Below are 26,841 nucleotides of genomic sequence, written 5' to 3'. Positions count from 1 at the left end.
GGCTTTGGTCACCCCTTAGGAGTAGGAGTAGAGTAGATCTCGGTGAGTTCTTTAGCAAGTACGGCTGTATCGATCCGGTCGACCTCCACTGCTTGTTGTAAGTACCGTCATGGCTTATACCTCTGTTCGTACGGCTGCATCGATCTGGTCGACCTCTACTATGACTCTGGTATAATTTAGTTATCGATTCTTGCCTAGTTCAAGTATGGCTGCATCGATCCAGTCGACCCCTATTGCATGAACTAGATCAAGGTCAAGTTATCAGCTCTACCTTAGAGTGGCAGTCTTTTGTAGATTTATTAAGTTACCGATATTGCTTATTGCTTTTATTATTTATCTAATTACAGTAATATCACTCTGCCCGATTGAGATTGATCTAGATGGGCCTTATATCTTGTTTAGTCTATCGTTTGTTAATCTAAAACTGATCTAATCTATACCTTAAATGATGAGTTACGTTTTATTGGTTGTTTTACTTTAATCTTGATCGTGCATAGCGTGTGGTTAAAGCATGTTGTGTCTTGAGTAGATTTATTGGCTAGCGAGAACCGTTCCATGGTCCGTTATCACAGCATGTGTGATTCTGCCTCACACCCCACTGTTAGCACCGTGGAGTGGAGATCGTTATTTGATAGATCTATTCCTGATAAGGCATGACTTTAACTATGCGCTATGCCTGAATCGACTGTTTTAGCCGATATCGAGTGCTTTCACGAATAGTTCGCATCACGAGACCGTTGAAGTAAAGATAGGTTGAAAGATATGTTAGCCCCATGATCTTATTATTGTATTACAGCCTGCATGATTCTGCCTCATGCCCCACTGATATTAGTAATGAGTTAGGGTCATCGAGTCTATTGTTATTTCTATGGCCTGCATGATTTTGCCTCATGCCCCACTGGTCATAGTGATAGATAAGATCTAACATGTTCATTAGATTTATCTTTATTAAACGGTTAAATGATGTTGAATTATTTCTTTATATAAAAGGAGTTCGATTGCTTGTAATCATTGGCTCAGCATAACCCAATCATTGTTGACATCTTATTGCCATTGATTAATATCTGCTCAAATAACGATATTTATCTTGAATGATAACCGATTCTTCTTATACAACCCAATGAGCTTTAACCGATTTATTCTCATGAATATGTTGGAATCGGCTGTTTAGTCGATCCCATCTCATATCGACTCTTAGAGCCGCATATTCGGGACTGTCTGGCAACACCGGCAAGTTCCGCCCTTAATTACTGATGAACTTTCTCTTCTTGTCAATTATAGGGTTAAATTGACTGGCATGTCTCGGGAGGAGTGCGCAGGATCGACCATCCCTGCACTGAAGCTAGGCGGATCTATAGCTCCATCGAGCAAACCCTTTCGGCTTGCTGCGTGTGTCCTCAGCACGGAACGAAAATTATGTGTCGACAAAGAGCCTTTGAGAGCTCCTTCAAATCTAATAAGTACAATTGTTCGGTTGAGCAGTATCCGCTTTAACAAACACATCTTGCTTTCAAACAAAACCATAGAAAAAAAAGACATCATGACTAGTGTATAACATTGTAGGTCACAACGTGACACGTTATTTCTTTGGTTGGACATTCTCAGTTAATGTCTTCTATGTGGTTCTCTTTGGCTTTCTATGCTCTAAGGCAGTGTTTAGTTGCTGGGATTTGGTGGGATAGGATGAGATGGACCTCTTCATCAACTTGTTTGGTCTAGAGTCGCATGGGGCTAGGACGTCCCGCTAGGAATATTCATAGAATATCCACATGACTCCTGTCCCTCCAAATCAAGGGGACGGGGTCATCCCCAATTCATGCCGTCAGCGCCGGCAGCTAGCGCGGAGAGGAGCCGTGAGAGGCGCAGGGGAGCGGCCGGCGGCAGCGCCTGGAGCTTCCGGTGGCGGCACCTGTGGCAGGCGGTAGACGTGCGTAGAGCGGGCATAGGGCACACGCGTGGGGCAGTCTGCGCCGCAGCGAACACGCCTGGGGCGGCCGGTGGACGTGCCTGGGCGGTAGACGGGCCTAGGGAAGGCGGCGAACGGGCCTGGCCTCTCTATTTCAGGTCTGGTCCTTAGGTGGAAGAAGAAAGGTGAAAATAGATTAGGGAAGTTTTCTAGGGTTCCAGATGCAAATCATGTGACTCATATGAATAGTGATGCAAATCCTTAGAACCCTAGGGTCCCTGGTGAAAAATGTTTTCTATTTTCTGTTATCTTTTTCTTTATGCAGAAAATAGGCTAAATTTACTAAAATGCATAGTAATTAGTAGAAACATTATAAAATAGCAAACTCAGTTGTGTTGAACTCCTTATGATTAGGTCTATCGATAGATATATAATTTGGCATGTGATTCATATCTACAGTGGCTAACGGCGTTAATCCACCATTCACCCCATTTCTATTTATCCCTTCAACCAAACACAAAATGGGTCGATCTCGTCCTTTGTCAACCAAACAGCAAATGGTGTCGTCCCGTCCCGTCCCATCCCATAAAACAAAGACAGGACCATCCCACTCCACCTTGACTCCCAACCAAATGCTACTTAAGTGTCTGAGTTGTTTGTTTTCTTTTACTTGGAACTTGTTCGAATAGTTGTTAATGTACTCATTTTCTACTATTTTGTAGAATAGTCATACAATGCGAATTATATGGGACTAACTTAGAGTATCTCCAGCAACCCACCAAAATTTTACCCTCAATAAGCAGGTATTGTCGTGTTAGGGTAGTCCTATTACTGGTTTTGTAACTATTGGGAGAGTTGATGCAACAATGGCCCCGTTCGCTTCGCTGAAAAAAACAAGCCGAAACATTGTTCTGACTGATTTGTTGTGAGAGAAAAATATTGTTCCAGCTAAAAAAAACAAGCTGAAAAGTACATATTATATGACAAGCGAATAGGGCCAATATACTAATACAACTCTCCCAATATCCATCTGACAAATGGAGCGCACATGTCGATCCCTATATCACTCTTCTATCTTCTCTTATGCCTTTCATCCCATCCGCGCACCCTCAAGCCTTCAACTTCTTACACGGCTCAATCATCGTCGCCACCTCCTTCCCTAGCTCAAGGATTGGGACATCGATGAGTGGCCTAGGTACCTACGACTCGGCTTGGCCAAGGGCGACAGCTCCCCATCTAAGGGTTACCAGGGATCTAGACCTCGACGGACATCCTGCTAGTGATGGTCGTGGGCTCTGTCTTTCTCCTCCTTCCCACAAGACATGTCGGCACTATGGAGGCCGATGAGCGGCTTGCCGTGGACGAGCTGGCGTAGGCGCACCGTGAAGGCCAACCTACGGCAATGTGGAAGAAGAACAACGATGTAGAAGAAGGTCATCTAGTGAGTGACATTTGGGATGGGTCCTAGGCTCCTATCCTAGTGGGGGATGTAACTCCCCTTTATTTGAGGGGAGATGAGAGAGATATTAGCGGCCATAAAAAAAGAGAGCTATTAGAGGACTGTTAGAGCAATGAAAAAGACTTATCTCCCCTAAGAATGAGACAAAGATTTTTGCAATATTTATAAAGATATATTGAGAATAAATGACATATGAAGACTCAAGTGGTGGAAATAGACATATCCTTTTGATCTTGAGTGTAGGTATGTCGTATTGTTATTAAGAGGGATGCAACATGAATAGTTTGACAAGTCTCAAGTGCTCAAACTAACCGAAAGTCCAAAACCCGAGTGCTAACATGAGAGGAACACATAGCACAACGCTTGCACTTGTTTTTCTTGGAGCTTGCTCTTGTTTGGGTTGGATAGCACTCTGAATAAGCTTTCTAGAAAGTCCACGATCATCGAAATCGAAGTCCGGAACTAAAAGTTATGGCGTTTTTCGTAAAGTAACAATGTGTTGTGATGTTGGAGGTTCCAACATACCCAAAATCCCGGGAGGCATATAACATGTTATTATGATTTTGCATCCATTTTTCCATCTAAACACTAGGCAATAACAAAACTAGCAAATAACTAAGGGTTCATAGTTCATACAACAGTGCTCATACATGAAAACATGAACTTATGAACAGTAATAAATGACATGAGTTGAGTAATTGTAGCTCAATGTTCATAATATTGTCAAAGTACACACAAATACTAGTAGAGAACAAGGACTCAAGTACATCACAATTCACCCAAAAAAACATAAGGACTCCAGAAAAGTATCATAGTTCACACATTCACTCGCACAATCTGTGGTACTTTGGGTGGTACCAAATCCATGCAGCCTGCCTGTCTCGTTACGGATACACGATCCATGTAGATTCACCATTAGAATTTTATATTTGCACCCCTATCTATCAGGCACAAGACCGACCCCACCACAGGTCCCGCTGCCATCCCTATTCACATCCTCACTTTGCATGCTTTCAGATTTTAAAATGCATGGCTAGCACTGGCCACACGCATGGCTGGTAAACCCGATCCACGTACGGGTCGAGAATTAAGGACATGGTATTACCGTCTGCTTTGGCGGCCAGCACCATGGCCTTGGAGTAGAGGATGAGTAGAGTAGAGGCTGAACGGACGCGATGGCCGCCGCGCCGGATGCCGATATGGATCGATGCTGTGCAGGTGCAACCGGCAGCTGCCTTGTGCATTGTGATGGAGCAACTGCACCACGTGGGCGCGCGGCATTTAAGGGGTGTTTGGGACTGCTCCACAAACTCTGCTCCACAAACTCCACCGTGGAGCAGCTCCACAAAAAACTGGAGTTCGTGGAGTACCTCTTTAGGTGCTCTCACAACTCCACCCTTTTTCCTGGAGCAGAGTGCGTGGAGCTAAAACCGTTTGGCTAAAAAACGTGGAGCAGAGCTGAAAAACGTGGAGCGGAGCAGTCCCAAACACGCCCTTATAGACGGGCAACAGGTGAAGGCGGACGATCCTTCGCGGGAAGCCGGGAAGTGGAACAACCTTTGGCGGGCTCCAAGGCCATGTTGAGTTCACTCCAAAATCCAAACTTTGGCACTATGCAAAAAAAAGATTTTCCGTCACATCAAACTCGCGGTACATGTATGGAGTACTAAATGTTGACGAAATCAAAAACTAATTGCACAGCTTGGTTGTACTTTGCGAGACAAATGTTTTGAGCCTAATTAGTCAACGATTGGACAATTATTACCAAATAAAAACAAAATGCTACTGTATTTTCGGCGGCGCCGATTCGGGTGAACTAAACACGGTCCAAGTAAAAGTAAGCAAGGACATGACGACGATGACTGACTGGCTTAGGAGCATTACTGTACGCGTACGTGTACGTTGCAGTCATCAGTCAACGAGCAGGGTGGTACGGTGCGAATGTGAACACGCAGAGTCAACGAGCAGCCTTTCCCACACAAGAAACAGTCGTACACGCACGAGTTATTATACTCGAAGAAGATAGTGGCCAGTGCTCTGTTGCTTAAGTACGTCAATGCCAAAGGAAGACTGGCTCCGTGCTGTGTTGCTTAAGTACCTCAATCCCCAATGGGCCTGCCCATCACTCCTACGCGGTCCTCTTCCTTCGGCTCTCAACCCCACCTTTACCTCACTCATAAGCCCGTGTTTAGTTCAAAAAAAAACTTCCTAAAAAATGTTATAGTACTCATCACATCGAATCTTGCGATACATGTATGGAGCATTAAATGTAGACGAAAAAAAACTAATTGCACAATTTGGTTGGAAATCGCGAGACAAATATTTTGAGTCTAATTAGTCCATAATTAAACACTAATTGTCAAATAAAAACGAAAGTGCTATAGTAACCAAATTCCGACTTTCCCCTAACTAAACACGCACTAAGTACGTCAATACGTCCGCTCTTCAACTTCAATTCCACAGGTCTCTTACCTCATCTTTCTCACTCCTCACCTCCACCTTTCTCACTTTCACTCTTATTTTCTTTTTTGAGAGGATCTCATTTTTTTGAGAAGTTCTTCCTCTGTCTCATTCCATTTCCTCAGGCCGCAGCTCGCACATCCCCAGGCCACCGCTCCTCCTTGTTTTCCCCCACAGCATCTTCTCCTCCTCGCGACCTCGCACCCGAGCGGTGCTGCCCCCTCCGCCCTCACCTTCCTCTACCCCGGCCACCGCCACCCCACCACCACCTGCCTTGCTCGGTGCCCCCTCTTTGCTCCCCAGGTCAACGAGATCTGCAGCAGTGGCCTACTGCGTGACGACGCCGGCACGACGTCTGCGGCGTGGCGTGGCGGCGTCCCGAGCGTGCGGCTATGTGGTGCGCCGGCGTCGCGGACGCGCGGCGACGACACGGGCTGACGGGCAGACGGCAACGTCACGGGAAGCGCAGCGGCTTGGCGCGACGACGGCGTGGCAGGCCAGGGCCGGCACGAGCACTGTGGGCCGTCGTGCCGTGCGGCCGGTTGGCCATATATACCTATAAGCTGTCCTTCACTCCTATGGGTCCGTCATCCGGTCATCCCTCACCAATACTTCAATTTTCTCACTTTCACTCATATCAGCCCATGACGTCAGCTTCATACGGCCTATCGAGAAGACCAAAGCGGTAACAGCCCAGAGCGCAAAACTCCATCAGCATTCAGCCCAAAAGTGCCACATGAAAAGCCCCAAAGTCCATCTCAACCAGCTCAAATACCACTGGGCCAAAACCTATGTACATTGCGGTTTCTCTTTTGTCCAAACAACTCGTTTTTCAAGGGACAAAAAAAAAAAAAAAACCATCTCATACTTGTGCACTAAAATTTACACCTGTAAACTAGTAATAATAAAAGAAATGCCCAGTCAGCCAGACTACTTTAGTTGCTTGGATCAAGCGTAAAGCCAAAATGATGGTAAGTGTGCGTGGATTATATCCACGGTGGGCAAACACAAACAACGAACATGTTAGGGAGGCTACTACGTACTGCTAGGCTGTGACAGTGTGGCTTGTGGTTTAGGAATAAAGAAAACAGGAATGCCAAATTCACTCCAAGTGCCTTGATTAGTTACCATAACGAATTATACCGAGTTAAGTATCAGCGACGGAGGGTGAATCTGAAATTAGGGGGTAATTTCAGAAGCTGCTACTGTAGCCACGGGCAATAGCAGGCATGCACTGCTTTCAATACCGTATCTTTTCTCCTTTTTCAAGTCACACCACGAAAAACTTGTAACTCGCTTTGAGTAGTTCGTTAGTGGCTCGACTCGAGCTCGGCTTGTTCGAATTTTTAATTAATGAGTCATCTCGAGCTAGCTCAGTTAATTAACGAGTCAGCTCGCAAGCCAAAACGAGACAAGTTAATTCACGTGACAACAACGGCAATCGGCCCATATATCTCTCGGCTCAATCCAACACAACTTTAAACAGTCCATATATCCATCTACCTATGGCCCAACGTGATTAAACACTACAACCCTAGACAAATAGACCCCATGGCCCTACCCGTCACCTCACCAGTCTACCCCACGGCATCATGTTCACGCGAAACGAGTGTAGCATCCGGTTTTTAGAACAAAGGCCCCGTTCGGCTGGCAGAATCTTGACTGAAACTGGCTGGCTGTGTGAGAGAGAAACACTGTTTGGCTGAATGGATGAATAGTGCCATGTGAGGGGAAACCAGCCGGCTGGTTTCTTAAGACCAGCGAACAGCCCCAAAACCAGATACGCACCATATATGAGCCCAGAAAGTCAAATTTCACATATAGCTACAAATAAGGATAATATTAAAAGACAATGCTCAATATATAACGTACTTAGTATAAAGGACATAACCTTATATAGCAAACAACGGAAAGATAACTCCGATCTTCGGGTGAAGACTCTAATTCCATAGGGACAACTGACTACTTGATCACAAGCCCAATTCCTCCAAACTCTAGCCATCTAGTACCCATCCGGGATTTTTTCAAAGATTTAAAAAGTAAAGCAAGCGTAAGTACATGTCGTACTCAACAAATATAACATGGGGTTCATGAGGCTCAAAAGTCTGACATTGGTTTAACTGCGATTATCTTTTAATGGGTCATCTTTTAGCAATTGGTTGGCAACAAGTTTATTCACAAAGCCCACATAAACATATGATCAGGTAAATATGAATAATGAATAGCATAAACAATAATCATCAGGAAGCATCTTCATCATCAGTAACATCAGTGTTCATCATCTATTCCGTAAGGGTTCAAGGCCACTCGTGACCGTGAGCACGGCTGTTATAACTGTTTTACACTCTGCAGAGGTTGTACACTTTCACTGTGAGTCGTGATTTATCATTTCGCCAGAGGTAGCTAATTTCTTGACCCACTTCCAAGGAAGGTCAACAGGGTTCACTATGAAGCCTTTCAAAGGTTCGTCTAATAAGTTAGGACCATTAGATTCACTCGGCAAACAGATGTAGGCCCCCCCTTCCCGATGGCACAATGACGCGCAACCTATACACAAGGGGACAGAGGCCGCACTATACCCGATTCATCAAGCCATTCTTACGCCAATAAAGGTAACCACTAACAAGCTAGAAAAAGTTCTTATACTGAGCTAAAGCCAGAGCCATGTAGCCCTCACAGATGTACTGTAAGTCCCGGATGTTCGCTTACAGATAAGTCCTTAGGGAGAGGAATCTAGAGCATTATAAAAATAGCACAATGCTCTAGCCCCCTTGTTTCATGTTGGTAAAAAACATCTTTTAATGTTTATTGCATATTCCATTAGTCAAGTTACAAGATCATGGTTGTAGTTGAGCACTAGCATCATACTACCCAATGCAATACCCCATAGGTAACAAGAAATCCAGGATATTAAATAGCTAGGAAACTTACTACGGTTGCCAAGGTAGACACATGCATATGATTAAATCATTAAAGTGAATAGGACAGCAAGGGAGATCACATGTTGTACTAGCCTTAAACTCATATCCTTCTTCTACTAAATTGTAACCTCCAAAGGACTTTTTCTGGATCACCAACTTCTTTTATATCACCAACGCAAAGCTCACCGACTGGACATGATCATAAAACACCACACAAGCATACATGCAATCACACACAAAGCAAACAATAGAACTAAATTAGAATAGTACACCAAACATATGAAACATCAAGTAAAAAGGTTTTAAAGATGTTCTGCACGTTGCTACGAACACACAGACACGAAAAAACACTCTAATAAGAGCTATAACGAAAAAAGTTATGAATTAAACAAGATTTCCTTTAATAAAATAATAGATTAAATCTAACCTCAAATTTCAAAAGTTGAAAATATATTTAATAGTAGTATAAATATGTATATTACACAATTACGAATCTAACGTAACTTGAACGGTCAAATCAGAGTTAAAACGGAGATTTTATGGCCTACCGAAGATAGTGGCATTTTTGTAAATAGATGAAACCTGATTTTCGAATCCAATTTTAAATCTGCCCAAGGACGCGGGTACTATTTCATAAAAAGACATGGGGTCTTTAGCAAAATTGTAGGGACGACGGGTTCTATATTAAAAATCCGAGGAGTTTTTTGACAAAAAGGCAAGGCGAAGGGGTACCGGTAGATCTAGACCATTGGATCTGAAACGGACGGCTAAGATTAGAAGGGAAAGAGAGAGAGAGGGGATCGACCGGCCAGAACAGGGATGGCGCGGCGGTGATTTCGCCGGCGAAGACAGATTTCTCGTCGGAGAAATTGGGGAAAGAGGATACCGACCTCGGATTGGCTCGGGGTTAGCACTAGGAGCTAGATAGGACCACGGCGAACTCGGCTCTGCAATCTACGGCGGCTAAGATCAAGCAGAGGTGGTTGGCTGTGAGCAATGGCGGCGGCGGAGCGACGGCGACACAGTGTAGGCCAAAACAGAGCGAGAAAGAGGGAGATAAAGGGCTATGCGGGTTCGAGAACTCTACGCGAAGCTCGGGGATGCTCTTACCATGACGGAGGACCAGCTAAGCAACGCGGCGACGGCGGCTTCTTCTTCGGCGATATTTGGGCAGCGGCGCTAGGGCACAGGATGGCTTAGCGGCTCGGTTTAGGGTTATGCGGGGGCAATGCAGGCGACACGGCGCTCCTATTTAAGGGGGGCGGGATGCCTGGGAGGCACAACAACGGCGAGGCGTGGGCGGAGCGGAGTTCGGGCGGCGGCTGCAGAGTCCCGTTTGACTCCGACCAGAGGTAGGAGAAGGGGAGTACAACTGACGGCTGGGCCCATGTCATCAGTGAGAGAGAGCGGGGACGCGGCGGCGTGGCTGCTGGGCCGGCCCAAGAGGAAGAAAGGGAGGAGAGGAAGCGGGCCGCGGGGAAGAGAATGGGCGGACGCGGCCGACGCTGCGCTGGGCCGGTGCGAAGCTAGGCTTCGACGCACGGGGAAGGAGCTGGGCCCGCGGGGAAATGAGGAAGAGGAGCAGGTCGGGCTGAGGGAGAGAGAGGAGGCCTTTGGGCGAGGAAGGAAGGAGGGAAATTTTCTTTTTCTTTTATTTTTAAACAAATTTTCAAAACCAAATTCAAATCAGATTCAAATTCTTTTGAAATTTTGATCAAACCCAATCACCACAAAATAAATATGCAGCAGCATGTATGCACAAATATGTTTCTAAACCTTATAATAAATTTTAATTTCATGAAAAATTTTATTTCCTATGTTTTAATGAGCACAAAAATCCAAAATTAAATCTTTTTAACCCTATTTCAAAAAGAGCAATTTTTAGGGTGTTACAACGTGTCCAAAATTCATATATATTTTGTTTATTCCTTTTTAAATATGCATGTGATATGTTTGTTGCTAACTTGCGGTTATAATTTCTATGTACTGTTTTTTTGTGCTTTGGCTCGCGAGCCAAATGAGCTAGCTCGAGCTCGCTAACGAACTGAGCCGAGCTAGTCTTCTGGCTCGTTTGTATAACGAGCCATAACGAGCCGAGCTAATCAAAACCAAACAAAAATATGTGTAGCCTTTTCGCCTTTCCCTTCAATCAAACTAGTAGTTAGTATGCCCAGCCTTTTTTTTCTTTTCCCTCACAACCACACTTCATAGATTCACAAGCATCTTCACTGTTCTTTTTCTCAAAGAATTACTTCCTGCCATACTCCATCTATCCCTTTTTATTTGTCGTTATGATTTGCGTGTCTGTCAAACTTTCTTAAATTTGACTAGATTTATAGAAAATATAAGCAACATTTTCATCCATTGAAATCCAACCATACATGTCCTCCATAACAATAGATTCAACGATCTATTTAATGATAATAATTATGTACCATAAATATTAATATTTTTTCTATATATTTGGTCTCCCATGTTGTTATACTCCCCCTGAAAACATAGAAAAAATGGAGACAATGTAACGGCCTATTCTGAGCACATCGGCAACTGCGAGCTTTGATCATCACACACACTTTAACCGACTAAATGCCAACAAGTTGTCGATTTGGCAGTACAATTACTGATCCAAGATCATCCTAACCTATGGCAAGGTGTTAAAGGCAATCTGTCAGTTCATGAAGACAGAGACTCTATTATAAAATGGAGTACATGGATTGAGTCCTCGATTATTATTGCTGGTTTAGTTGCAAGGGAAGCTCGAGAACTAAACTTTCACAGTACGAAACACATTTCTTCAGAATCTTCTTGTAGTTACATCTCCACTGGACAGCTAGTTCCCACCTTTCCAGAGATCTGAGAAGTCGAGCAGGGAGTTGGTTGTTACCAGAACAATCCAGCTCCACTTGATGGACCCGGAGGAACACTGCAAACTCCTGCTCAAAACCTGACCGCTTCACATCTGTTCTGCAGTTGCTACTGTTCTGTATTGTGCGTAAAAAGACAAGCAGACTTTCATCAAATTCTACTGTCGTAGGCAATTGTTGCAAAGTTCCTTCACATTTTCTGATTAACCATTTCAGAATCCCCATCTCGTTTTCAGTCGAAAGAATTGATCCAGAGTAAATCTGATGACTGACAGCCTTTCTACGGTTTGCGGGAGTTGACCATAGCCTTAATGCACATAACAATGCAAATGAGGGGTGTCCGTTTCGATGAATATACATCGAATCTTTTGGCCAAGTTCCAACTGAGCAAATATCCAAATCTAACTCAATGAAAGTTTCCTCGTTAGGGTTCTCGCCCAAAAGAAAGCCATAGTGTTCAAGAAGTTCCAGGTTTGTGTATGTTCCATAACCAAGGAGGACCTGAAGAAAATGACATGAGTGTATAAAAAAAATGAGATGTCAAAAGAAAGAAAGAAAATAATGTTATATTTGCAGAACTAAGAACAGACCTGCTCTCCCTTTTTATATTGTTTTCTTGCATACAAACAGTATGCATTAGAATCTTCATATCCACCATCTGTTAATCTCTCAGATGAATTGTTCAACTCATTCTTCTGCTGGCAATTCGTAAGTTCAGCTGTATCCTCTTCCTCCAATAAAGTATCATCATCAGGAACAGCATAATTGAACAAATCACCCACAGGGCATAAGCAGCCAGCTTCATCCCATGCAATATGTAATGTGCGAGAAGATACCTTAACATAGGAAAAATCAAGACTTTAGAAAACAAACATGTAGAATATATATATATATATATATATATATATATATATATATATATATATATATATATATATATATATATATACACACACACACACACACTAACTAAAAAGATTTGGGGCTAAACAACCTATATAAAATCCTGAGTCAGTATGGCTTTCACATGGTAACTAAACTAATAGACAAAGCTACCATATGAAAATAAAAAAGTATTTGACACAAACCGAGAATAAAAACAACTATACCGTTGCAAATGCCCAGAGCCAGGATTTAAACATCAAAAGCTTAGGTTTAAATTTCAATTCTTTCATTAGTGGTGTCGCATTTTCCCAGTCTGATATTATGGCACTTTTAGCCTTTTGTGCAACCCAAATAGCATCATCAACCTGAGAACAACAAAAATCATTGGGTGCTTTTGGAGTGTACAGCAAACAATGAATAATGAGAAATTTGTTGTCAGATCTACCGAGTTATACTTGGAGAGTTTCGACTTCAAAATCGTTGAAGGTAGCCAAGATAGTGTAGTAGCTGGGTAGCTGAGACAGATAAGGGTACCGAACAGAATTCCTCCCTTTCCCCACTTCAGCCAATAAGCACACTATGAGTATCTGTAGAATTACAAAGAGGAGGCCAGTAAGCATTTAAAGGGATGCTCAAGAAAACGTATCAAGTTAAAAGTGTTAAACGAAGAGTGATTGATACTGGCACTTTGAAAGAAAAAACAGAAACACCAGTATTTTATACCAGTCACGATAGTTTTGCAATTTGCTAGTGAATCTTATACCAGTCAGGATAATTTTGCAATTCGCTAGTGATAAAACCAGAATATTTTAATATGCATTTTGTTTGGTTACATAAGAAAAAGGGTCGCTATAAGTTTAAGCTGAGCATACCAACTGCGTCCGAAGCAACAAACTTGGTAGCACAGCCACAATTTGTATCCAAACTTACCCCAAATGCATGGTGGAGCAAATACTATCACCCATTTACCCTATAGTTACAATTCGCTGCTCAATCCTAATAACCACTTATCCCAACAATTCCTGGTAACGTCAAGGGCAGCTTGATACGAGCATCTTCCATTCCAACCTGCACGGAGGAGAGGCGGGGCCTGTGGGCGTTGACGCAGGCGGCGATCCTGGGGTCGTCTGCCGTGATGCGGTCGCTTGTGAGCAGCGCGGCGCGGGGCGCGCGTAACACCAGCTCGCCGCGCCGCAGGTCGCGCGCCGCCGCGAGGCCCCTCCTGCGGTCGAAGCAAGGTAAATGCGGTGAGGCGAGCGCTGGGAGACCAAGGACCGCGAGCGGATGGGGGGCGGGGTTTTACCCGCCGGCGTCGGGGAAGTCGGCGACGACGAGGGAGCGGCCGAGGCAGGAGGACGGCGAAGAGGAGGAGGTGGTTCCAGAGGGGGAGGAGGATAGGGGCGGGGGCGACGGCGACGGCGAGTCGGAGACGCCCAGCTCGGCCGCCCACTTGAGGAGCGCCTCCATCGGCGGCGGCCGCCTGGGCCCTTGGCCCTTGGCCCTTGGGTTGACAACTTGACACCCACACCCTGGCTCCTCAAGCTGTGATTTACGTCTTCACTATTACGGGAAGTAGCGGCAAGAGATGCCCACTTTTGTACAACCATTTCTAATGTATCCCTCCTATTCTGATTCTGGCAACCATTTATATTGCTAATATTTGATTTTAGAAACAGGGGAATCACCACAAACTAATCGAAGTTTCTTTTCCGGTCATAGATGCACGGAGACCAAAAGATTTACTTAAAACTTCGTAATCATAGAATCACCGTGAAGACGGTCCACCAAATCTTGTTAGAAGTTAAAACAGGATCTCGTGACTTGCTAGGCAAATTTTTGCCTCCAATTAAAAAGTTCTCAGCATTTTTTTTCTTGAACACACACGAAAGTTGTGTATCATTATATTACGAAAAAATAGGGCAAGAACCCATAAAAAAAACTTTCGCACACAAAACACAAAGATCCTAAACAGACAGTCGCGCCCTCGGCTGTGCTTTTCAGCGCTGTTGTTGCTGCCTGCTCCAGACACATCTCTCAGCAAGCAAGTACTGTGCAAAACAAGCAGCCACAGGCCCACAGCTCAACCAGCTGCTACAGAAGTGCAGGGAAGAGTTAAGAGACAACCAGTCAACCACTACCAACCAATAGACAAACAGCCCCTGGGGTAAAAATTTATGCCTCTTGCCCCCAACAAACCCCCCCAAAAAGAAGCTCCTTACTAGCAAGCAATAGTGCTCTAGCTAGGTTAGGAGCTTCACCATCAAACACACAACGATTACAAAGATTACACAATGCACAATGTCCAAGCCGCTAAGATGATGATCACCATCAACAGTAAAAGTTTCCAGCATTAGAGCATTATAAGCTGTGTATATATAACATGGTCCTACCATAGCAATGGCTTCCATCCAGCAAATTTTGTTACCAATAGTCACCATTCAACAGTAAAGCTTGGATTTATAGGAAACACAGTTCTATACTACATAATGTACAGATTGAGCTCTTTTTATTCTATAATACAAGTAATATGGTATACATATCACGTGTACATACAACTTCTACATCAGGGTTAGTATGTACAGTAAGAAAAGGCAATCCTCTCCAGCTATAACGAGCTTCCGTTGAAATATTTACTGAAAGCTTCCTCTTCCTTGCAGTGCACCCACAAGACCTTGTACACCTCAATTAGCAACTTCGGAAATCGGCTAGCAAAATAGCGATCAAATCCCTCTGGCAATGACCCAAGTATGCCCTGGAATTTGTATCCATCAATTGTGAGCTTATGAGAACAAAACAAAGGTTGACTTCTTTTGAGGAGTCAAAACAAAGGTTGACTTGACTGATGAACAGAACAAAATTGCAATATAAAGCATAAATTGTGTCATTAAAACATAATTAATATGGTGGTAGTCAAACATCTTGCCACCTGAGGTAGGCTAGGAAATTTACAAAAAAAATCAAAAAATGCTAGGGAAGATTAAAAAAAGATGAACTATCCTAATTCCTACAGATCCCTCAAGCAATACCCTTCTATAATCAATATGGTGGTAGTCAAACATCTTGTCACCTGAGGTAGGCTAATTACTCAGATCTAAGTGTCATGGCATGTATCAAAGGTTTAAAATACCAAGGGAAAAAATATGTAATTTATCAGATTCGGCTGCATGTAAAAGCCATCATTTAGCTCCCATGTATGATGAATTTAAAGTGTCATTAAAACATAATTAGGCATAACAGAACTAGGGTTTCCTCCTGCAAACTCTAATACCACTGCCAACTAAATCTGGATTTGATACTTCACAACTGAAACTTGAACTGCAATTTCATACATTGGCTTAAGCAAAGCAAAGCATTTCTCGGCACAGAACAGAACAGGACGAAAGGCATGGAGAAATCAGAAATGCACAAAATATATGAAAAGTGAAATGCCAAAACAAGCTAATTCATCATAGTTTGTTCAGTTAAAAGTTTATCCTTCATTCTTCAAAATTCTCTGCTATTCATTCACAACATGCATGTTCTTTCGCATGCAGTTCAGACTGAAAATCTGGTCAAAACTATCAGGTAACGCACACAGCCTATGCCAATTAGTTCAGCAACTAATCGACAATTTAACTGCATTCATACAGCATGACAAAATCAAATACAGTAAAGTGCAGCACCAACAAACCTTGAGATCATCTGAAAGTTCTCTGTAATGGCCCGATTTATTTCTGATATACCTCAGAAGATCACGAATAGACTCGAAGTTATATTTTCTATAACGACCCATGTCTGTAACCAAAGCAGCATCCAATTTCTCTCCCCATTTCCCACCAAACGCCACTGGGGCTATGCTTTCCAGTGCGTTTATGAGGTCAGTTTCACTGGTTTTCTCAATTCTGTCACTGGTATCCCTTAGAAACGAAAGGCGAAATTCAGGGCTCCAGAAGAGTGGATGATGCATGACATATACTCCTGTTGGTCTGTTAACGTTAAAAAAGAGTCAATTCAGTGAAGCAAGAAGACACCCTCTGAAAATAAGGGAATCTAGGCTGCACAGGACCTTAGTTCTTACCTTATCTCAGGGTTTGGTTGTAACAATTGAGATATAAGATGCACTGCTTCTGGTATGTGGTCCACCACAAAGAGATCAAAGCGATTGTTTACAATGTTAGTATCACGTTCATAGTACTCACCAAACGGATGCTTGCCTTTAGTGATACAATAGAAAATAAGGCAGCCCAAACTAAAAAGATCCATTGCACGAGTTTGACGACCATGACGAAGCTGTTCAGGTGCTTGCCAGCCAGAGCTTCCAATTCCTGCAGTACACCATCAAGGATTAAACTGCTAGCTAAGAAATGCACTTAAGCACTTAAGCAGTGTGGCAAACAACATACAGAATGTATTTCCTAATAGTTCAACTCTGACAGGGTAAACCTCTTTACCTGTACCATGGTGGCTAACAGAAGTCATGTCATCTTGCAGGTGCTTACTGATACCCATATCAGAAAGCTTTGCTCTAATAGGTCCTTCTGTGCTTATTAAGACATTCTGAGGCTTCAAATCACGATGAACAATTCCCAAGTTATGCAAATGCACAAGGCCAGCAACCACATCCCTGCATAAGAAAATTCACAAAAATCAGAGCAGCAATAAGTATTACAGGTACTCATTGGAGTATACCCAACATAACAATAAGTATAAGAATATTACGGGTTAAGGATGTTCCAAATAGAATGTTGCAGAAGCAAGAATGCACAAAATGCAGATAAGTCCACATGTTGATAAATGTGGCACCTTTAATTGGGATCCTTTTGTTTTTCTATTGAAAACCATGCTTCCTTACTACCTAGTAACTAATTACAGGTTTACAACATCTGTCTCAGAGCCAACATAAAAAACAAGTTGTACTACAATTGGTAAAAAAAACTTGACTAACTAGATTACGCAATAAGATCAGCACAGAGCACACGGCTCCAACCACAAAATCTTGTGGAAAAGCCAAGACAATTCATTCAAGGATAAGTTCCAGCTATAGAGACTGAGGAACTAAGGGCATGCTAGTTTCACGCTGAACTGCGCCTCGCCTAATCCACGGCTGCGCCCACCACACCTGCGGCGCGAGTTGGCGATGAACTACGAGCCTATGGCGTGAGTGCGGTGTGCCTAAACCACGGCGGCAACCAAACAGCGCTGCGAGACGCCACAGTTTTGGCGTGATGATCTGTGGCACATATAGGCGTGAACCAAACATGCCCTAAGACCTAAATATAGAAATTGTAAATGGAAAAGGGAATGGTGCTGAAAACATAAGCATACGACAAAACATAAAACCTAATCAGCATCACCAGTGGAAAAGATATGAGATCATTCACGTACCTCATCAGCTTCAGGAGATGTGCTGAAGGAAGCCCATCCTGCGTCCACAATTCCACGTCTATTCCCTTAACATTTGAAATCTTTGACTTGATGTTGATACTGACCTCATTGTTAGAAATAGACTCTCCAGAAGACAAATATGAGTGTTTCTGGATTAGATCAGCCAAGCTACAGTGGCACCTCTCAAGGGAGATATAAACAAAATCACTGTCATGGTCACAACCATAGAGTCTAACAATATTAGGATCACGATCAGATATAATAAGATTCTGAGTCTCCTTTTCAGCTATGTCATTGTGGGAACGCAGCAGACGTTTCACAGCAACTTGACGACCATCATAAGATCCTTCAAAAACAACTGTGCCATTGCTCCCTCTACCAATTTCTTTATTGGAGACATATAGTTTACCAATCTGACGACCACCAAGGGCATCTGTTAGCGCAGAATTTTCCATTGGTGCCTCAGTTGACCCACCAGTTTCACTGCAGTCCTTGTCAGATGCTGTCAAGGTCTCAGGGTTATTGACAAGTCCATCCTTCTTCCGTGTTTTTCTTCTTTTAGGAGTCCCCTCTGACCTGCCTCTAATATCCACTGATTTCTTGTTATGCGTGAATGGCTTAATAAGCTGAATCACAAATTGCCTGCATGACTTGCTTGCAGAGATCAAGCTCAACAGATAACCAATGACCAAAAATATGGGAAACAAAGGGAATAACCATCCATAAGTGTTCCTAGTGGGGTTTTTGGTAGCTTCGGGATCAGCAGAGATTACATGAGATTGAGCACCATCATAAGTTTGATTTTGAGAATCATCCAATACGATATTTGACTTCCCAGCAGTGTTTGGTAGCTTCCTTGGGATTTGAACTGGTTCCAGAGCATCAGAACCATGGATGGAAATAAAAGGGGTACCATCTTTCAAGACAATTACATTAGCTGAATCTGAATCTGAATCAGGTAAAGCAAGTGGCAAACCCTCAGTTCTAATGCATGGAATATCTCCTCGCAGGCAAGGTGACTGATCAAGCATGTCAGGATGGTTGTATTTCGCATATTGGTTTGCAGTGAAAGAAGTTCTTGTCCAGTTAAATAAATGCTTGCCAAGATCTGATGCACTGAGAGAATAGTCAGTTCTCACAAGCACTATGATCTTCTCACTGCCATCACTAGTACGGGCATTTAGCTTGGATGGTGCTCCTTCAATCCCTGGTCCTTCCAATTCATTTAACGCAGCTGGAATACTGTGCCTGTAAATAATCTCACCAGTATCAGCATTAACTACAAAAACGGTTGAAACTTTTGATCCAACAGTAACAACAGAATCCCAAATATATGGGCTTCTGGCAACGAATTCCTCCAATTTCCATGGGAGCCTCTGCAGGAATAGAGAGACAAGGATGAGAAACAAATATCTGCGCAAGGAAGGTTTCAGAGAAGCACTGCGCCTGAGAAAATCATACCACGTTGTTCCCATTACAAACCTCCCAAAGTTCAGTCCCATTCCCATTCAAAGGATAAATGAGGTAATTCAGACCAGAGTCAGTGGTAGTAATATGATCTGAGAGCGGAGGCCCTGTGGTGATCTCCCACAGAGGAGACTGTGACAACTGGTCCACAAGCTGAATTGTGCCATTGTCGTAAAACTGGAGCACAGGGCTGTTCACAAAGACAATCAAAAGTCATTCCAGAGTCAATCAGACATGCCAACAAACCTAGGTGCATAACTGGTATGCCACTTCCAGATGCCCCAAGAATGTACTAAACATGAGTGAGTAGCCCTCAGTAGCACAAGAAGTATCATGCCAAACCAGTGGCCACACTCCAAGAAACCTAATCAGCAAGGGTTCCTCCTTCCGTGCTCCAGAGCAGCACGAAACAAGAGCATGCCCAGAATGCTTCACTTTTGAGATAAACCAAGAAAGCCCCTTCGCTACAAGAAACCTCATGCTACATTTCGCGCTGTCTATTGGTTCAAAAGCTCGCCAATTCGGCCAAGAAGCGGCAGCCGCGCACAAACGACGCCACCGCAACGGGAACGGGGAAGGGAGACCACGGGGCTCACCTGGGTTCGGCTTTCGCCTCGCCGCTAACCAAGTTAGCCGGCTCGTGGCGCGCAGGCTGCGGCCGGACAAGGAGCTCCCGGAGGCTCTGCTTCTTAGGCCCCGCTGGGGCGACGATCTCGGTGGAGAGCGCCCCCACCGCGACGATCTCCGTGGAGCGCGAAGCCGCCGCCCCATCGTCCTCCGGAGCGGCTCCTCCGGGGAGCGCGAGGCGGGGCCGAGGAGCGGGAAGCGCGGGGGGCGGGGGCGGGAGGAGCGCGGCGCCGCCATCGTCCACGCGGAAAGCGAGTCCCGCGAGGAGGACAAGCGGGATGAGGACCCGGCGGAGCGACCTCATCGGCTGCGGGGCATGCCTAGCTAGGGCTTGGTCGGAGGAGGGGAGGTGGGGGTCCGGATCTGGTCGGAGCTTGGACTCCGGGAGAGGATTGATTGCTTGGCGAGGAAGGGGATGGGGGAGACGCGGGAGGAGGCTTCTCGAAGCGGGGTGTGATCTGTTTTTCCGCTTCGCTGTTGAGAGTCAAAAGCGATGGGTTTGGGAGCACGAGGGAAAGAATGGCGGCAGCGTCGGACGGTGGTTCGTAGGAACGGACAGCCAAGTTTCAAAAAAAAAAAGTAACTAAAAATCGTGTCCAAGCATATATACCTAAAAACATAACCCAAAAATCTGGTTTTGCAACTTCTCAAAAAAAATATTAGAAAGAAAAAATAACCCCTCACTAACAAATCCCAATAATTTGCACATAAAAATATAAAATAGGCATATTTAAATATTTTTGACAGTTGTTCATGACGTACAAATGATGCCGCCAACTGCCTCTAGAGATGTCAATGGGGCATTCTCCATTAGGAGGTTAAGTTCTCATCCCTTTCAGCATCTACACCCGATTATTACAGTGGCTCAAAACACATCCTCTTGTTTCTCTAGTTGGTGAACTTAGAGTATCAAGAGAGTATGCCTAAGGATATGTGTAAGAGACTGAATTTTTTTATAAGCTTAGTGGCCAGGGATGTTTGGAAGCATCGGAGTTCTTGTGTATTTGAGTGTTCTTTACCAAATGTTCATGGGTTGCTACATGCCATTAAAGATGAGGATGAGTGCAGCCTCTAGTGCTTGCATTTAAGGTTGGAGTTTTTCCTCTCTTGTAATTGAGTCTAGCATCTTAGGCTATGGGTGTTTGGTCTTGTTTGTCTTTTAGTTTCTTATTTACAAGTGTGTGTGTTTGTACTTAGGCTGTGTTTCTTTTCCTCAGTTCAGTGTTCTTTTATCCTACCTTAATGAAACGGTAACACAAGGCTCATGGCTCATCCTATATCTGCAAAACCCAATTTTTAAATTTGTTATTAGAAAGGTTATGAAACTAAGATTGTTAGGATGAATTATTTTACCATTGGATATGCTTTAATAAAATTGCAAGACCCTCTTTGGATTGTAGGGAAAACAAAGAAAATGGAGAATTCATATATGAATTGAATTACTATAACGTTCTTTGGTTTGTAGGAATCAGAAAACGTACAAAACTTTCTTTTGTACTTGATTTCATAGGAAACCCACGTGAGAAAACACATCCACTTAAGCTGCAGGTTTCTCGCTCCTTGTATTTTTTTTAGGCTGATCCAAACACCTATTACTACAAAATTCTTGTGCTTCCCATTACTTCGTCTTGTATACACATTTCCAACTTATTCCTGTTTTCCTCCCTCAACTATCGTGATTGTCCAATTTCAAGCTAATTTCAAGCCATGCACCATAATATAGAGCATGATTTTAGGAAAAAAAATCTGAAGCTAGTTTCATAGTTTTCCATGCTAAAAACAATATTTCTAAGATTAAATCTAGTTTTATGATTTTTAATTGCATTATTCTTTCTTGTAGAAATATATTTGGATAGTTAAAAAAAAAATGATTTCTAAGGTATTTTTTGTGAAAACATTTTCTAGTCCGATTAATCTCCTTTAACTTTTAACTTGGTTCAATTTATCCTCAGCAAAACCATCTTAAAAAACGCTCTGGTGCAAAAATAAATGATTTTTAGAAGTTGAAGGGGTTTAGAAACTGAGTTTATAATTCAGGACCAAAAAAAAACGTACGGCCGCCATCAACCGCGTCAGTTTTTTTTAGTTTTTTTTTATCTTGAGAAACGCGTCATTTTTTTGTTTTTTTATTAGGGAGTTAAATCCCGCGTTCAAGGGGGGCCTAAACGAGGTAGAAGGGCTTTCTGGGCCTCTAACGGGCCGGACCAGCTATCAGCCACTCGCTCAAACGGCGATTCCTTCCTTCTCCTGCGGAGGGCCACCGCAACACATCCGGCCGTCCTATCCCCGGAGGTCGCCGCCGCCGTCTTCGTGGGCGGCCGTACCTGCGACGATGAACAGCATCAAGTCGGCTCTCTTCTCCGGCCACCGTCCGCATCCCCTCGCGACGGCGGCGGCGGCGGTCCCGCAGCAGCAGCTGGGGGGCGCTGCGCCGTTCCACTCGACACCCGTTCTGCAGCGAAAGCGCAAGACCCAGGAGAAAATTGGAATTTTGCCTTTACGCCAGGTGGGCTTCGTCAAAATGCCATCAAGTTTGTGCATTTCGCTGAAATGCCCTTATAAAATAGGTGTTTCACGCTATTTTGCCATTTTCTGATTTTAGACCATCTTAAAAAAATTTCAGCCCAAATTTTTACCTGATCTGACCATTTTACCCTTGCCTCCGTTACTCCTCGTTCTCTCTTCTCCTCACGGACGGTAAGCCGTCTCTCTCTCTCTCTCTCTCTCCCGGCGGGGATATCTCCCGGGCGAGAGCAGGACGCCGGCGACCGCCGTCCCAAGCCGCTCCTCCCCAGGCGCACCGCCCCATCGTGAGTCGTGACTGAACCGCATCGTCCCCCGCGCCGACTGATCCGACGAGTTAGGCATGGCGGTGCTGCAAACGCACCAGCACGGCTGGGCCCCACCCTGCTCCACACGAGCGCTCGAACTTGGAACTGAGAACGAAGAACAGAAGGAGCGAGTGCTGCAAGGCCTGAGCCGATTTCTGCAAGACCGAGCAAATCAGAAACGTTGCAGCAAGGGAAGGGCAGGGACTGCACTGCGCCGTTCCACTTCACACCGGTGGCTACTGTCCCCAACCAGAAACGCAGTTGAGCGGAACGAACAGAAAAGGGCGGCTCCAAGAAATTCAACCAAATCCTACCCAAACCTCCATGAACCGCTCCCAAACTTTGCACAGATGCAATTCAACCTAGCACGAACCTATTCCCCAAAAATCATTGTCTTAGATTGACCCAAACTCTGAAAATCAGGATTGAAACAAAGAACGAAAATGGGGAAAAATAGGACGCGTGGTCGCCGACCTGGCGCGGACGGTAGGGGCGAGGATGCCTGGTGATGCGCGGCCTGGCGCGGACGGGCGGCGGCAGTCGGCGTCGACTGGAGCGACGGCGACAGCACCATCATCACGCTGCTCCCCGCGGCTTGGCTGGGCCGCCTTCGCCTAGGGCAGGGAGCCGTCTTGGGGGCGGATGACGGCGGCGAGGCGCGGCGCGGGGGTGGGGGCGGCCTGGGGCGGCGGCGCTCAGCGCTCTGCCTTTCACCGGAGCGAGAGAACAACGAGAGGGTGAGAGATGAGAGTGACTCTCTCAACGAGCTCAGGGGCAAAATGATCACTGGAGGCTAAAATTTTGACTGAAATTTTTTAAAACTGTACTTAAACCTCAAAATGGTATTATAGCGTGTTGGACTCGTTTCATAAGGGCATTTCAGCGAAGCCCACAAAATTAATGTCATTTGGACGAAACCCACCCGCCATAAGGGCAAAATTCCGATTTTCTCAAGACCCAGTGGCACAATGTATAAATACGTAATCCCGCTTCCGTCCGCCCCCCTTTTCCTGCAATCTCTTTGATGACAAATGGTGTCTCCTTCTGTTTGATCCGAGCGTTATTTTTATCTGGCCCGGAATATGTTTGATGGGATGGAAAGCCTGTGTGGAACCAGGTCTGCCGCACCATTGATGTGCTTTTGAGGATCACACACTTGGTGGACTATTATTCAGGGAACGATTGGTGAAGCGTTCATGCAGAATCCTATTAGATAGTTTCGCATTATAAAACTAATGTTACTAGATTTTATCTGGTGTGTTTGTTTTTCCTTGTTATCCTGCTCTGCACAGGGTGATAGATGCAAAAATTGAGGATACTCACAGTGATTGGTTGAAGTAAAATGACAGCACCATAATTAATTAGCTGACCCAGAAAAAAAATCATTAAATACCCACGTGCATCCCTACTTGTGGTAAATTGCGCTGTGCTTTTCAAGATGAATCTTTTAATCGATGTTATACTCACAGTGATTGGTTCAGCCGGTTTCTCTGTTTTACCTGCTTAGGCCCTGTTTAGTTCCCTCCCAAAACGTCAAATTTTTCAAGATTCTTCGTCACATCGAATACGAAAACGCATGCATGAAGCATTAAATATAAATAAAAAATAAAACTAATTACACAGTTTAGACGAAATCCACGAGACGAATCTTTTAAGCCTAATTAGACTATGATTGGACACTAATTACCAAATAACAACGAAAACGCTACAGTGCTCATTTTGCCAAATTTTTCGGATCTAAACTGGGCCTTAGGTTTCAATGAAATAGCATTCTATCTTTCTAGAAGCTTGTGCTAACTGATCAGTCACAAGCAACGTTGTTTCTTACTACAAAATAGTTTGTGCTTTTAATAGTGAAAGAACCAATGCGTACCTTATGCTTGAGCAGAGATTCAACTATTATACGAGACGTAGGAAGAACAGAGAAACTAAAAGGTCGATGCTACGGAACATGTCAGAGTATGCAGAGTATCTTTTCCAGGTCAGTGTAATGAAGCATTTCACATTTTCATGATATTTCAGTTTTGATCACAAATCCTGTAAGTCTTCTGATCTTGTTACTCTTCACACTAGTTCAGTATATTAAAGTATTATATTTTTATCATATTCCCTTGCATACTAAAGAAAGAGTCCTGAAAGAATTAGAATGGTGTGGTGGGTTCCAGAAGCTCTTACTAGATTCCACATCATAGCACAACAATTGCAAATTGAATCCCTGGAAGATTTTGGTATTAGTTGTTCGGAATCAGCTGTTTATATTCATGCAAGAAGACTGGGTAGTGTTTGATGCCTTACACTTGGGGGCTTTTATGTCTATATAAGGACTCCAGTACTCAATACGAAAGAATGTGCCTTTTTTGTGAAATTTGGGATAGAGTAAGAAAGAACCAACTTATTTTTGAACCCCCTCCCCCTCCCTCTCCCTGTTCTGTTTCTGCTTTCCATTGTTTAAGGCATTTTTAGTTCATTTCGCTCTTGCGAAAATGTTGGTTCAGCTTTCAATAATGTCTCTCAAATGCTTAATGCAGATACAGAATGTTCTGATCCATTTATATTTTTATATTTTTCTTGATGTTCAGAGTTGGCGTGATGAAGATGTGAAAAATGATGCATCTAGTGGGCCGTCATGGTTTAGAGGACATCGTTGGGTCAGGAATTCAAACAACAATGGTTTCCGTACACATGATTTTTATTCCGGGAATTTCAGAAGCAAAGGTTCAATACCTTTTCCTTTTCCTATCTTATAAGATATTTCAGTTTTTCTTCTCTATAGATCGTAACTTGGATTGAAAAGTTCTTCTGCTGGCCTTCAATGTCCAGCAGTTTTTGTCAGAAATGTTACAGATGTATATAAGTGTGCAAGGCATCTTATGTTATGAATATTAGAATTACTTCGATGATATCAATGCCTTTTTTACTAGCCGGCATACCATGGATCTTATGGAGTGTAAACTTTATTTATTTGTTGTTTGGCTACAGGAGGATTTGATTTTTGCACGAGTGATGAGGATGAACCAGAGAATCTGTTTCGTAATGTTTTCCGAGACCAAGGCACATACTATTGGTCTTTTTCATCTGATAATTTTCAGAGGAACTCCAGACGTGCTCGCTCAGAAAAATCCAGAAATTGGAGTTCTGAAACAGAAACAGACGAGGATGATGAAGTACCAGCTCCATCAGAGGTATCTTTGGCACGACAAGCTCTTGGATTGAGCACTTCTGGTCCGCTAAAACTTGACGATGTTAAAAGCGCGTAAGACCTTTGAGCATTTTTATGTCTTTGAGTCCTTTTTTCCTTTTTGGCAGAGATTGTGTGTATACTTCCTTTTGAACTGTTCCGAAGATTATTTGATCATTTATTTCCTTTCTTTGATAATAGATACCGAGCATGCGCTGATGCGCACTTAGAGGGCATCCAGATCGCCACAGTGGATCATCTAAGGTATTGTTCTACATTACAACACAAATAATTAATATTGTTATTTTACATAGCTAATTAAGCATATGGGGTTTGTTTGATGGACAGGCTACAGCGGAGGAGAAATTCAAGCATTGCAGCGCAGCATACAAGACCTTATGTGATAGTTTCGCTGCTGCATAGATAATTTTGCTGGTGCATAGATAATTTTGAATGAAGATGGACTCTGGGCGAGTCCCTTTCAAACTTTCTAGCTGCAAATTCTGAAGAGCTGCCACATGCTTGTGGTAGTTCCTACCACCCCAATCCCAACAGTCGCATTTCTCTTGGCTCGGGCGGGGGGGGGGGGGGGGGGGGGGGGGGGGGGGGGGGATTGTGTAAACTCAAAATTGAACAGATAATATGAGTTCAGTACCATGTAAAATCTTTTCTCAGAGGTTATTGTTGTATTCTTTATAGAGATAGGAAGAAATTGTTCATACCGGTCAATAATTTTTCTTGGCTGAGTTACTGTACCACAATTTAGGCTGGATGTTTTTTATGGGTTCGTGTGATGACAGACGATTATATTTACATTACATTATCGTCTTTGTTGCTGACAAAGTTCTTGTGGACGGTGAACCATCTGATATTGGCTAT

At 43.8% G+C, this 26,841-nt stretch overlaps 2 protein-coding genes and 1 pseudogene across 3 annotated transcripts; 1 reads left to right on the top strand and 2 right to left on the bottom strand.

Moving 5' to 3' along the window:
• Positions 1-11,173: 11,173 nt before the first annotated feature.
• On the bottom strand, positions 11,174-14,043 carry LOC136552319 (protein SET DOMAIN GROUP 40-like). Of its 2 annotated transcripts, XM_066543858.1 has the most exons (6): positions 13,799-14,043; positions 13,564-13,717; positions 12,951-13,082; positions 12,720-12,860; positions 12,201-12,446; positions 11,174-12,111 (listed from the first exon to the last, which is right to left on the bottom strand). In XM_066543858.1, exons 1-6 carry the CDS (start codon positions 13,960-13,962, stop codon positions 11,476-11,478), a joined length of 1,473 nt encoding a protein of 490 aa, XP_066399955.1. In that variant the 5' UTR covers positions 13,963-14,043; the 3' UTR covers positions 11,174-11,475. The 2 variants fall into 2 exon arrangements, with proteins under 2 accessions (XP_066399955.1, XP_066399956.1); XM_066543859.1 differs by lacking the exon at positions 12,720-12,860.
• Positions 14,044-14,825: 782 nt separating this feature from the next.
• LOC136550142 (serine/threonine-protein kinase/endoribonuclease IRE1-like) lies at positions 14,826-20,421 on the bottom strand. Its single transcript, XM_066541628.1, has 7 exons — positions 19,923-20,421; positions 19,321-19,516; positions 17,860-19,235; positions 16,926-17,098; positions 16,553-16,799; positions 16,166-16,460; positions 14,826-15,247 (listed from the first exon to the last, which is right to left on the bottom strand). Exons 1-7 carry the CDS (start codon positions 20,255-20,257, stop codon positions 15,101-15,103), a joined length of 2,769 nt encoding a protein of 922 aa, XP_066397725.1. The 5' UTR covers positions 20,258-20,421; the 3' UTR covers positions 14,826-15,100.
• Positions 20,422-22,285: 1,864 nt separating this feature from the next.
• Positions 22,286-26,520, top strand: LOC136552318 (uncharacterized; annotated as a pseudogene).
• The last annotated feature ends 321 nt before the right edge of the window (positions 26,521-26,841 follow it).

The sequence above is a fragment of the Miscanthus floridulus genome, chromosome 4 (assembly GCF_019320115.1).
Source record: "Miscanthus floridulus cultivar M001 chromosome 4, ASM1932011v1, whole genome shotgun sequence".
Taxonomy (NCBI): Eukaryota; Viridiplantae; Streptophyta; class Magnoliopsida; order Poales; family Poaceae; genus Miscanthus; species Miscanthus floridulus.
Note: the sequence above shows the minus strand (reverse complement) of the source record. Positions and strands in the feature narration are given on the sequence as shown.

Bases quoted from the DNA above. Each gene is read 5' to 3' on its own strand.
- LOC136550142 (XM_066541628.1), bottom strand. From the start codon at position 20,257: ATGAGGTCGCTCCGCCGGGTCCTCATCCCGCTTGTCCTCCTCGCGGGA. The intron at 19,236-19,320 runs GTATGATTTTCT...CTATTCCTGCAG, and splicing joins TTTGTAATGGGAACAACGTG to AGGCTCCCATGGAAATTGGA. The intron at 17,099-17,859 runs GTACGTGAATGA...TTTCTTATGCAG, and splicing joins CATCTCCTGAAGCTGATGAG to GGATGTGGTTGCTGGCCTTG.
- LOC136552319 (XM_066543858.1), bottom strand. From the start codon at position 13,962: ATGGAGGCGCTCCTCAAGTGGGCGGCCGAGCTGGGCGTCTCCGACTCG. The intron at 12,861-12,950 runs GTATAACTCGGT...TGTTGTTCTCAG, and splicing joins TTGAAGTCGAAACTCTCCAA to GTTGATGATGCTATTTGGGT. The intron at 12,112-12,200 runs GTCTGTTCTTAG...CATTTTCTTCAG, and splicing joins AATATAAAAAGGGAGAGCAG to GTCCTCCTTGGTTATGGAAC.